Genomic DNA, 12,681 nt, shown 5'->3' with positions numbered 1-12,681 from the left:
CACCCCTGTCCAACCCAGATGCTCAGAAGTCCAAGTCCTCTGCTTTGGCTTTTCCCCCAGGAGGGCGATAACGCCAGCCCACCGGGAGTCTCCCGGCTACCAGGTAAAGTGCATCTGGAGACCAGCCTGTTTAAACTGACGCTTCCAGACTAGGGGTAAGTGCACATGATTTGCTGTTATCACGTGTGTGAGGGCAGCAAGTTTTGAGCGTGTTCATGTTCCTATTACGCTCCCTGTTGCGCTGGGAGTTTCTCCGCAGCCTGACGACGCAGATCACCGCGATGGCCGTCCTGCGAGTTAGCACTTCCATTCTCACCTCCAGCCCTCACATTTGGGATGTATCTGAAATACCAGTCCTGTAGAGTAAAATGCCAACTAATATTTCTTTTTTTGGCCTAGCAACGGCACAGTTGATCTCTGGAAACGCTGGCCTGAGCCTATGCAACTTTGTGGTCCCACTGAAGGAGCAGAGGTCCATCTGTTCCAAATCAACGTTTGGCTTATGGAATGCTGGAATTTATCAGACTGGTGCAGGGGCGAGCACTGCAGGGGAGCAGCGAGCTTTTCCATCTACAGCATCATATGGTACCAATTATCTCTCAGTACAGCATAAAAACATAATAACAACCAGATTTAGGGCCAGTGTACTGCAACCTGTTTCCCTGCCGCCTCCTCCCTTTTCAGCATCCTGTCATTAATCCCCAAAAATGTTTGTTTGTATTTCCTCCTGTAGGGCACCAAGGAGCCAGAAGTGACTTACTTATAAAATGGGTATAATATTTTTCAGTGGATGGTATTGCATTTTGAATGTGGCTTCAGTGACCAGGGACTGAATGATGCACTAGATCTCCCTGGGCTCTATCCTTTTAAAAAGGAGGCTAGGCAGGCTGCAGATGTGCCAATGCTTCAGTACCCTCTGCACACATACATTATCAAATGCTTTCTTTCCAACAGCTCACTTGACACTCAGTGCTCTGAGCTATAGGCATTAATAGTGGCATTTTTATCCTGATTATCAAAAGAGCAGGTAGAACTGGAGTGGAAAGCAAGGACCTGCCCTCAAGTTATAACCAAATCCAGCAGCCGTAGAGGCTTGTGTCTGGGAACCATCTGACACCAGCCACTCCCAGAGGCGGGATACACATGGCCATGCATTTGGCCCACCATCTCTACGCAACTGGGAGACAAGAAGAGTAAGTCACAAATCACCCAACACGCAGAGTTCAAGGTGCGAGCCCACAAGACTAGAGCAGGTGGAACCTGCCAGCTGCTCAAGAACCCTGTGCTTACGTGCGGGGGTAATCGGGGCTAAACCAGGTAAAACAGGAATGTCGTCTTTCACCTAAGCCTTTCAAAGCAACCTACTCAAACCATTGCCCTGTCTCCCCAGGTGGGCACATGAGACATAGAAAAGCAGAAAGGCTTCAGAGAGCACCTACTGCAGCCAGTGGAGAAACTGCAAATGCAACACAGGGATCTTGAACACGGGCTCTTGTTCTTCATCACTGGGACCCCAGCCACACCGAGGCAGCAGAAATTCTGCCCAGCACACACTGAAAACATTCAGGAAATTGTAGATGCACAAGTCTGGGCCACTGCCATCTGCAAGATCCTGGAGGTTGCGATAAGATCACAAACCACCTGGAAAAATATGGGCTGATGAAAACTACTTTGCTTAGCTCCATGAAAGCTAAAGTGCCTGAAAAATATGGTGTCATTTTATTTATTTTTTGTTAGAAAAAGATCAGTTTTTGTTAGGAAAAGGATTAGGAGGATTAAAGTGATGAACATGACATAAAAGAATGCCTCAAATTGCTTAAGGTGTGGCAGAGATGTGAATCTAGGTAAAGTGGTTCAAACTAAGCAGGAACTGAACCACACTGCCAGCCCCAAACTGAAACGAGCTAAAATAAATGTGGTTTTGTGGTTTCAGATGCCTTCTTTCTGCCCTAGTTTAAATCCCCTCTCAGACTGCAGTGTTAGTTCCAAAAGATTCACTTATACACACATGCGTCTGGTAAGCTGTTGTAGCTTGTCTGTTCTCCAAAACACCCTCAACTTGACCATTTTCTAAGACATTCTGGCCAACAGCCCAGTCTTAACCCTGCTTCTGCTGTAGGATCATCACCCAATTCACAACTCTCCTCTGCTTGTGCAGCCAAAAATAGTAAATGAGATAACAGAGCTGAGGACACATCAATTTTTCAATGTGTACAGGAGGCATCTTCAAACTGTCACCAACAGAGCATGGATCCGCCCTTACAGTTCTTAACCGGTATCCCTTCACAGCTGTAAAATCTGACACTTAAGTCAATATTACATATATTTTGATATATAGTATAATTCAAATGAGCTTATAAGTCAATGAGGAGACTGAAAAAACCCACACCCTGTAAAAGCAAAAATACTTTGTGAGGGCTAAGACCTACACAGCAAACGTCTGAATCAATAGCAAAAAAGAAAGTTTGCATATCACAAAGTTACAGAGCAGAGGATGCGATCAAAGACACGCAGGGGACCTGGAGTGGCCATCGGATCTGCCTCCTTGCCCCCAGTCAGAGTCCAGAGTGCCTATGGCATTGGAGCTGTAGTAGCAGTACAGCTGGCGGATGATGTAAGGCACGCTTCAGAAAAAATAACAACTTCTGTTCAATCAACTGATGGATATGGAAAAAACCGAAACGTTTTAGGGAGCGCCAGCCCGTCTTCAGCTCTGTCAAACCTCGCAGCCTTGCCTAGGCCAGCTTTGCAGGTTTCTTTAACCTCCTCTTAACCTCCTCTGCCTGTGCAAGCAGAGAGCTTTTTCTACTGTTTAAGCTGAATCTTTTTTATTGGTATTTAATCTCATTATTTCTTGCCTTGGCTGTTCCCTTAACTGATTTGCACATAGCTGAAAATTGTTATCAAGTCCTACTTCAGTTTGCTCCTATTTTGGTTAAGAAATCAAATTTTCTCAATTTTTGTCCTTTCAAGGAATGTTGGAGTCACAATTCTGATTCGAGGCAGAAAGTCCCACCAGTACCTTATACTGGTATTGGCTCGCAAAGGACTTGCTTGTAAGAAGAGGACAAGCACACAGCAGTAATTTCCCTCCTACTCTCCTGGTACCTCCCTCTGTGGCTCAGGCATTTCCAGACTCAGAGGTGACATTTTGATAATCCTGAATGGCTCTAAGCTGTGAATTCACCTAATCACTTTTGAAACCAGGTACCCTTTCAGCATACTTAAGCTACTGCAGCAATCAGTTCTGCCATTTAATTACATGTGTCTAATGACGTGCTAAGAGGCGCTTACGTTGCGTATTTCGAATTTGCTTCCTGACAACTTCGTTCCGTGTTCTCTAGTACCGGTATTAGGACAGAGAGCGAGCCACCACTCCCGCTTATCTCAGTCGCTCACGATATCGCAAATCTCTATCAGCTCTCTCTTTTCTGGACCGTGGACTCCCAGTCTCTGATTATCCTCATACTCCTGCTACCGGTCTCCTTTGTCCTTCAAGATTCAGGCTCCAATTAACACAACGACATAACGATGTCATTTGATGTATCTATTTTCCTTAATAATTCTTCTCTTGCCCGTTTGCTTTTTGTCAGCTGCTGAGCACTGACCTGAGTGTCCTCTGCCGTTCTGCGAGCAGTGGCTCCGCACTGGGAAGCCCTCAGCAGCCTCCTGCTTTCATTCCTGCCGCTCTCGGTACTCGTGCCCCGGGATCTGGATGCATCCAAAGGCACGCGAGCTGCTTCTGTCCTCGCGGCATCCTTTTGGGGATGCCACCCCGTCTCCGTTTTAAGCAATAAGGAATTCGGCATGTTCACAGGCAGCCTGCCCAAAGGTGAGACATCATCACCACCGTCAGAAGTGCAAGCGGGGTTTGAACTCTGTTCAAGTGAACGGAGTTTGGCCCATCGTTACTTAGAAATTCTTACAACTGCAATTCACGCTCTGCTGACCTGTGTGTGAGCTGCCACTTGAAAGCCCAGGAAAGGCATGACTAACGAAGAGGCGTGTGGGGAAATATGCACTCTCCATTATTAGCAAACTGCAGTGCTATTTTGCAACACATTTTGCCACTATTTCCTTCAAGTATTCTGTTTCATGGGAGATGCCCCGAAGTGCCTATCTTTTCACATTTTCCCTGGTGTACATATTAAATTTCCAGCTCAACAAACTCCTACATAACCAATATAAAATTAGCCAGCTACGTATATTAATATTTTCTAACGTTTTCTTACTCTTTTCTAAACATCTCATTTAAAAAGTAAAACAGATACATTTGAATGGGCCTTTATAGTGTGCGGGAATCACAGAAGTCCAGTAACTGCAAGAGTTTTGATGGAGCGGTTTATGTAATATCTGAAATATTAATGAAGCTGTCCCCTGCGTAATGAGCCAGACTGCATTTCTTCAACGTATTTAGAATGAGTCACATAAATCTCCTGTTCTGCACATGTGTCCTTACTCAAAGAATTTCCCTAAGAATGTTAGTTGAGGATTTTCAGGAAATTACAATAGTTTGAGTGAATTTAGAAGTAGTCACATACTTGAAACATATCATAATAGGTACTTCAGAAAGGAAACTGAGCAATACCTTTAAAAATATTCAACTTTTGTATTTGATTAATGCAAGGTCATAGCATTCAGCACTTCAAGCCAGATTGTTCACTCTGATGTTTCCACTGCAATTTTATGAAACAAAAGTTTTATCATTAATTCTACCAAATAACCGTTTCAAACATTAAGCCTGGAATTTAAGATATTTAGGAAATTTTTCAGAAACATAAGTTTTTAAATTTATATAGTTATATCCCTTTGAGGAATAGAAACTGCTTTTCAACTTCCCGACCACTGAAAAAGTAAACAAATAAATATTTTATCAACCAGAGTTGATATTTGATGGATCTGAAGTTACGTAATATTAGAAGATGACATTTTAAGTGACTGCAAATTAATTTTAATTTATTGAGTCAGCTACTCTTTGGAATCAAAACAGCCCATTGAAGGGTTGAGCTGTAAATTGCTCATGACCACCAGCAAGCGGTTAGATGCACAGAAATTCACATTAAAGGAGCGACTGCTGCTTAGCATAAGCAAGAGTCTCACAACCCAACCTAAAGAATTTACTTCAAAGAGGAGTATCAAAGACCCATCTTGCAGCGTTTCGCCCATCTCCCCCGCAGTCTCACAAAACCAGCTTTCTCGCACTTGAAAACAAATACCCACCCTTGATGAAAGCAAGAAACGTTAAACAACCCCAGGGAAGTGGTGAGATAGGATCCAACCCAACCCGAAGCACAGGGGAACTCATCCTGTTGTGCCTTCAAGGAGCTTTGTGTCTGGGCTAGAATGTGCTAACCTGAGGGTCCTGACCTGCTTCATTTCTGATGTATCTTGTAAGGCAACTGATTTGATATTAATGAGGAAGGATACCCAGATTTGCTCTAGACCAACCCAGGAGGCCAAGTCTGCCAAGCCTGCCAAGTCTGACCCATGGCACGTGCATTCCGTCGCACTCAACTCTCCATGCTCCATAACAGAGCTCCATAACCTACCGCCTGGAGCTGGGTGACAGTCAGGAGGAGAAAGGCAGAGGCACATTCCCCTTGCATGCCTACCCTGCAGATGTGCCCAGAGGTATTGCCAGCCCTAGCCAACAGCCACAGCTCTTCAGCTCAGTATGACAGGTCATGCCCTTTTCCAGAGAGCTCTGGGTTTGCTCCTTACCGCAGCCGAAAGGCAATCCTCACGTTAATCTTCACGGAAGTCTGGGGTGGGTGAGGGTTGCGCTATATCCCTGAAGGAGAACAACAACAGTCCTGGAAGGTTTCAAATCACTGCAAGTTGTGAATGACATCAGCTTATAAAATGTTCCTCCCCATCCATGAGCTCTGTGCTAGATGATCTTTGCTGCCCGTCTGCCTGAACCCCATGATGACTTTCAGTATAGTATTAAAGTTCTCGTAATCGGAAAGGCTCAGACCTCTTACCTTCAATTACACACTGATCGGGAATGGGAATTTTCCTCCCCATCTCCATGACATATGCTTTCACTTTACCCAGGTTTTCCTTCAAGTGCAAGTAGAGCTTGTCCTGGTATTCCACACGGCTCGTCACAGCCTCTGTGCTTCCTTTGTTGGCCTTTTCTTTAGCAGACCCTGGCAAATTTGCTGATTCCATGTAATCGATGCTTTGGTGTGAAACCAAAGAATTTCCCAGTTGTGTTGCTTCAGTCTCAACGCTAAAAGGCAATTTGTCATTTTCTTGGCTAACGTAGATTTCAGTCAAGGAGATACCAGCAGTTATCTCCCCGTTCTCCTCATCCTGTCCACTCTCTGAGTTTACCCCCTTCATGCGGACTGCATGCAAAGCGAGGCTTTTAGACCTGGAAGGTGATTAAGGAAAGGAAAAGTGTTTCGGAATAGAGGCAAGACACAAAAATCTTCTGAACATGTGCTCTCCCAAGCTACCCCTGTGCAGCTGGTTCAGAGAGCTGCGCACGGGGTTCATTTCGGCAGAGGCAAATATCTTTTGATAAATATGCATTTCAAAAGCAAAACTCAAACCATGGCTTTAATAAGCAAACGAAACTAAATAATATCCATGTATCACAACATCTGCATGCCACGGATGGTGCTGGTCAACCTATCCACAAGAAACTTATAACCCCAGCACTGGAGTATATGTTTATTGATCACATCGTAAAAATGCCACCCAGCAGCCATGTGACTGAACCAAGATTCAGCCTCCGGTCCTTCACCACCCCATACCTACATGCTGAGGATGGAGTTAAGCCTCCGTAAGAGTAAGGAGGGTAGAAACGAAGCGACTGAAAGGGCAAATACTGGAGTAGGAAGAGAAAAGCTCTGCTGTGCACAGGCAGCCTAAGGACACCGTGGCTGTCTCAGCCCTTATCTCACCCAGGGTCCCGGGAGAGTCGTGCTCCCCTCACACAGCCGATGGGCAAAATTTGATTCAAACATTTGGTATCTATTGTTAGCAGTAATACCCAGGAGAGGTCTCTGTATCTTCCTTTCTAGTAATATCTGTATGCAAATGTTTTCCTATCCTTTGTGCTGTTTTAGGGCACAGAGAGATTAAAGAAATAATTTTGAAAGATTTTATCCAGCCTTTAAATTCACAGATATGAGAGTTGGTTAAAATTAGACTTATGATGCCCATAGTAGGTATCAGGCAAGCGGACCAATTTCTCAGTGTTTGGATAAAGTTTTACTACAAAACTGATATTCATGAAAACCACTCACACATTTTACAGAGCCATACCTGTTAAATCTCATATCCTTCCTTTCTTCTTTAGAAACCTGGCCTAAACTGTATCTCCGCACTGAGCCAGGAGTACTGTTGTCGACATTTATTTTCTCTTCAAAAGCCTGTATTTTAACTTGAAGTTTTTCATCTTCTTCATTTCCATTCATGACAGATTTTAAATCATCCAGTGGTACAGGAGATTCTGTTTCAGTATCATTTTCCATCCTAAGGAAGTAGAAAGCAGAGATTTAACTCTGGCACACTGTGTTCATAGCCATGCTGACGCTGCCTTTTTGCCTGTGACCTGTGTTATGTATCTGGTAAAATAATTACGTTTCAGCTGAGATTCTCTTAGAGGTGGGTTAATCGTTTTCAGAAACATCTTCTAGATCAACATCTCTGTCAGACATTCAAAAAACATTGAACATCTCTGACAACATGGGATTAGAAACTGCATGTGCTCTATCTGCATAAGCAAAACCCAACTCTTTCCCCAATAGTCCCATAGCAAAAATTTTTTCAACTGAACTTAAACCATTCTCTCAAGCTTGCTAAACAGTGACTTATTACATTATTTTCATAAACCAAAAGTAGAGCTAATTGCAGAGTTTATAGAAATTTGTGGTTTTAAAAGTTTGACAAAAGTATATGCAGTTCCTTCCAAATTATTGTACTCTGGGTAAGAAAAATATCTTTTAAATGTCAGTACATGGACAGAAACAGGCTCAGAAAAAGTTCTAAGCAACATGACTAAAGTTCAGCAAAAAAAGAAATAGAAAATTAAGAGTTAAAATAAACTTGTAGGACTTCAGGGTAACCTGTTTTATTTTAAATGTGATTGTCACATTACCCTTAGCATATGTAATCTTTTCACGCAAAATTGAAAGATAACTTTAAACGAAATTGGAGGGAAGCTGTTAATCTTAAAGGACAAAGAGAAATCTGCTGTCAGATATACCACTAGTAAAAATTTGCTTTCTAGTAAGCTTTCTATCCTCTGACCAGCGAAAAACCTTGTCTTCACAGAGGCCCGGCAGTGCTGCCGCGGGGGCAGCAGTCGCTACCAGCCAAAGCTCTACGGCACAGCGGAACCCTCTGCGGAAGGGTCCCAGGATGAAAGATCCACCACCCCAGCCCCGGGCAAGGTCCGGCACACCGGTGTCACACCCTACTCCAGCGCAGCCCTTTTCCTACCCAACACCAGGTTTCCTAGATTAAGGTTTTTAGTCCAACTGCTGGATTCCCCAAAACAGGGCTCCTGACAACAGAGTTCACTGGGTTCCTACACAGCGCTCAGCCCGCAGTGAGACTTGGCTCCTCTGAATATTGGGCCATTTCTGGCCTGTATCAGCACTAGTGTGGCCAGCAGGAGCAGGGCAGGGATCGTGCCCTGTGCTCGGCCCTGGTGGCACTGGCACCTCCAATCCTGTGTTCAGTTTTGGGCCCCTCACTACAAGAAGGACGTTGAGGTGCTGGAGTGTGTCCAGAGAAGGGCAACGGAGCTGGGGAGGGGTTTGGAGCACAAGTCTGATGAGGAGCGGCTGAGGGAACTGGGGTTGTTCAGTCTGGAGAAGAGGAGGCTGAGGGGAGCCCTCATCGCTCTCTACAACTACCTGAAAGGGGGTTGTGGCGAGGTGGGGGTTGGCCTCTTCTCCCAAGTAACCAGCGATAGGACGAGAGGAAATGGCCTGAAGTTGCGCCAGAGGAGGTTTAGATTGGATATTAGGAAAAATTTCTTCACCGAGAGGGTGGTCAGGCATTGGCACAGGCTGCCCAGGGAGGTGGTGGAGTCACCATCACTGGAGGTGTTCAAAAAACGTGTGGACGTGGCACTTCAGGACATGGTTTAGTGGGCTTGGTGGTGTTGGGTTGCTGGTTGGACTTGATGACCTTAAAGGTCATTTCCAACCGTAATGATTCTGTGATTCACCAGAAGCCTAAACCTTGGATATCCGCACGCTCCCTTGGAGATGCTGCTTGGCCCTTATGCAGCAGCAGGACTGAATTTCCCCGGGGATCAACAGCGTGCTGTGGCAAAAGCACTGTTGCTCCTTCCCCTCTTCTTCAGGGACGTGCCTTCTGCTGGGGATTTATACGTTCTCATCTTAATCCTGCAACTATGGAGTAACTGGACCCAAAAAATCATGAAGGCAGTACAAACCCAATCAGAAATCTCTTGGAGAATTAAGCGGTATTTGACAAAATTTTCTTTTTAAACTCTACCCACAGCTCTAAAACAAGATCATTTTGCTTCTGAGCATTTTTTTGCTGTTGTTTTTTTTTTTTCCCCTGATGAGCAAATATCTGAATATCTAAATCTGTAAAATATGGATATGGAAAGCCACAAACAAGAGTTTTAACACAGTACTTTCAAAGCAGCAGACTCTCAACAAGTCATGCTCACAGTCGGGAAGCCTATTAAAAACTCCCAAATACTGCAAATTACCAATTGTGGAAACAAAGCATGTTTAAAAAAGTCCCCACAAATACTGCATCACAAAAATGCACTTTTTCATGTGTTTTGATAAAGGCAGTTCTGGATATTTCTCAGGGGAGTTGGCAAGTTTTGTCTTGTTTTGTTTTAAATTTAAGCAAGATCTCATAATATATTAACACTGCAGAACACTTAGGAAAAAGAATATTCTTCTGTAATAAAGAACCTTGGCATGACCTTTACTAACAAATCTTTCTGGAGATGTGGGACAAGATTTAATTTATTAGAAAGCTGTCACTCCAGCATAACTATCAACACTGCTCCCATTGTGGGAGCTAAGCACCAAGAAAAACGTCTGTTCCATACGTATATAGCTATAAAGCCCTCTGGCTACAGAGCGGGGATTGATGGACCGATGGGGTTTATGAATGACAGACCTAAATCAGAAAGCCTCAATCATGTTTGGAAATAAAAACGTCCTTTTATAACAGCACCTTTTTGTCCAGCATTCTCCTCTTGAGCTCTGATGGCTTTGTGAAGGAAATAAAAGCAAATGCTTCTGCTAAAGAAATACATTAACGAATCCTATTTGGCATACGTGAAGCAGCAGTAAGTTAGTGCATACAGGGCTCATCGCTGCCCGGTGCTCCTGAGACCACCACCTCGGTTCTGACCCTGCGGGTGCCCGGGATTTCGGAGTGACTGCACGTGCCACGGGAGGGAGGCATGGCGCTCGGCCCTGGGCATGCCCCCACGGACCACTTGCTCTCACATGTACCTGCTTTGCGCTCGCATCAATTCCCAGGAAGCCAAAAGCACATACCCCAAATGAAATGTTCAATGAAGCCTCCACCCCACGCCCAACGGGACGCCTGGCAGGCCTTCCCGCTGGCCTCCCCTTCCAGCAACAGTAAAATAAGCTATTGTTTGAAATCTTGGCAAGAGACATTCGGTACATTGCTGAGGTTGCTGGAGCAGGATCAGCTTACACCAAAGCTCAGGCTGTTTTTGAGAGGAAAAGGATGCACTATCGAGAAATCGTAAGGACCTTGCTTGCAAAGACAGTGCTATGCTACTCACCAGTTCACTGCTTTTCAATTCTCTGTAGAAAGAGATCTAAATATACAAGTCAGCAAGTCAAGAGTGATACATGAATTTGAAGAGCATTTCTCCAGACCACCAGCACCATTATCAACATCACCAGTCAGGTGCTTAAATTGGGAAAAAGAGCATACACAAATAGAAATTGCTAAAAATACTCTCAAGATGGGATTGCTTCCAGGGCTTCAACTCTGTGTGGATGGAGGCAACACAAATGGATCAAGTGCGGGTCCTTGTGGTTCATCAATGTACAGATGTAATCACCTCCTCAAATATGATGGACGGGCAGGTTTGAAGAAGGCAAGCGGTAGAGAGCGATGGGGATCTCAAAACCTCCAGCTCACGGTTGGGAAGCTCATCAAGAGCTTCCAAATATCGCTAGTAACCGACTACAGAAACTTCATCAGCCAGATAACGTTCAAGGCAGAGGTGCCTCCAGCTCCCTGTGGCTGCATCCTCCGGCACTTCACACGCGGTGCCGCTCCCAGCCTCCACGCTCGCAGGTACTGATGGGCGAGGCCAGGACGTTTTGATAGCTGATGCTGGTGGATGCAGGCAGCAGGCAGCGGGTCGTGCTGCCTGGCCTGCCTGCGGGGCTGCTGCTCCCGGAGGCCAGGCAGGACATGGAGCGGCAAGGGGAGTGCACGCTTCATGCGGACAGGCTTCTCCTGCACTGAAATAAATCGCACCATAGGCCCTTACCAATGTAGGAAAGTCTTAGATGCCCTCTTCACCACTACAAGTGCTGATTTAAAGAAGGACAAATAGTGTAGAAAATGAAAAGTAAATGAATGCTCAATGATGCCATGTGGTAGACCTATCCTCTCCTTTGAGGAGAAAAGAGAATTTCATCCAGCCACTACACTGACATGACTAGCACTGTATAGCCTGTTATGCTCAGTCCTTGCCCATTAAATTTGCTTTCCTTCTTTCCTTTCTTGCCTTCTTTTGATTGACCATGCTATACTTCTATGTTGGATCAGTCCATTAAAACTCTTTATGTGTTCTTATAAAGCACCTCTGAGACTGACTAACTTGCAATTTTGTGACAGTATGGGGCAACAGAGCATCGCATGGTTTTAATTATACCCTCCACTAACTGCATGTAAAATTCCCTGTGTCAAACAACTCCAAGCCAGCTATTGCTCTGAAGAAATCAGTTTCTTCTTATATAAACACATGATTCTGGAAGGAATGGTTATAATCCAGCCACACATTTTAAAATTCTGTTTTTCTTTCACAGCATAAATACTCTGGATTGCCGCTTTTTAAAAAACACTGCAGTTCAGTAACTGCAGCAGCTCTGGAGCGAGGAGGGTATTTCCATGTCAAAGTCTGGACTAGTCCCGCTTAGACTAGTACAAGTCAGAATAAAATCCACTTAAAATCAGTGGAGAACTCTCATTTTAGCCTTAACCGCTGCTAACTTAACTGCTGGCAGATGAAGCAGGAAAAAAATAAAATAATAATTAAAAAAAAAAAAAAAATCAAGCAGCAGATGGAGAATAAGGAATAATTTCAGAAAGGTTTGTTTGAAAGGGTCCAGGTCTCGCCACTGCTGTGCGCGGGGCAGACCCCACGGCAGCCAGACATGTCCCAGGACACTGTTCCTTACCCGGTGGGACACCAGGAACAGGTTTTCATTCCCATCGCTTCTGGCTACGCTCACACCCACCTTGTGGCGAGCGCGGCTGTATCACAGGGACTGTCCTGTCTCATAAGAGCAGCAATTTATACACAGAAATGTTAAAAATTGATAACAACAACAACAACAAAAACCCAGCGTGGAGGAATGTCTGTTTTAAGTTCCTCACACTGCAGACATAAAGCCAAACTGTGCCCTTCCTTAAACCAGAATCTCTGAGCCTCTACACTGCAGCCCT

At 44.7% G+C, this 12,681-nt stretch overlaps 1 protein-coding gene across 2 annotated transcripts in view; it reads right to left on the bottom strand.

Moving 5' to 3' along the window:
* VEPH1 (ventricular zone expressed PH domain containing 1) overlaps positions 1-12,681 on the bottom strand; it is a gene marked incomplete at its 3' end in the record, with an annotated part of 81,130 nt that overhangs the window by 35,606 nt on the left and 32,843 nt on the right. For both annotated transcript variants that reach the window (XM_082003794.1, XM_082003795.1), the window contains exons 7-8: positions 7,279-7,488; positions 5,985-6,379 (exon numbers count right to left, since the gene is read on the bottom strand). In XM_082003794.1, coding sequence (XP_081859920.1) covers positions 5,985-6,379; positions 7,279-7,488 — 605 coding nt within the window. The remainder of the gene's footprint in view (positions 1-5,984; positions 6,380-7,278; positions 7,489-12,681) is intronic.

The sequence above is a fragment of the Phaethon aethereus genome (assembly GCF_964289735.1).
Source record: "Phaethon aethereus genome assembly, chromosome: 9".
Lineage (NCBI taxonomy): Eukaryota > Metazoa > Chordata > Aves > Phaethontiformes > Phaethontidae > Phaethon > Phaethon aethereus.
Note: the sequence above shows the minus strand (reverse complement) of the source record. Positions and strands in the feature narration are given on the sequence as shown.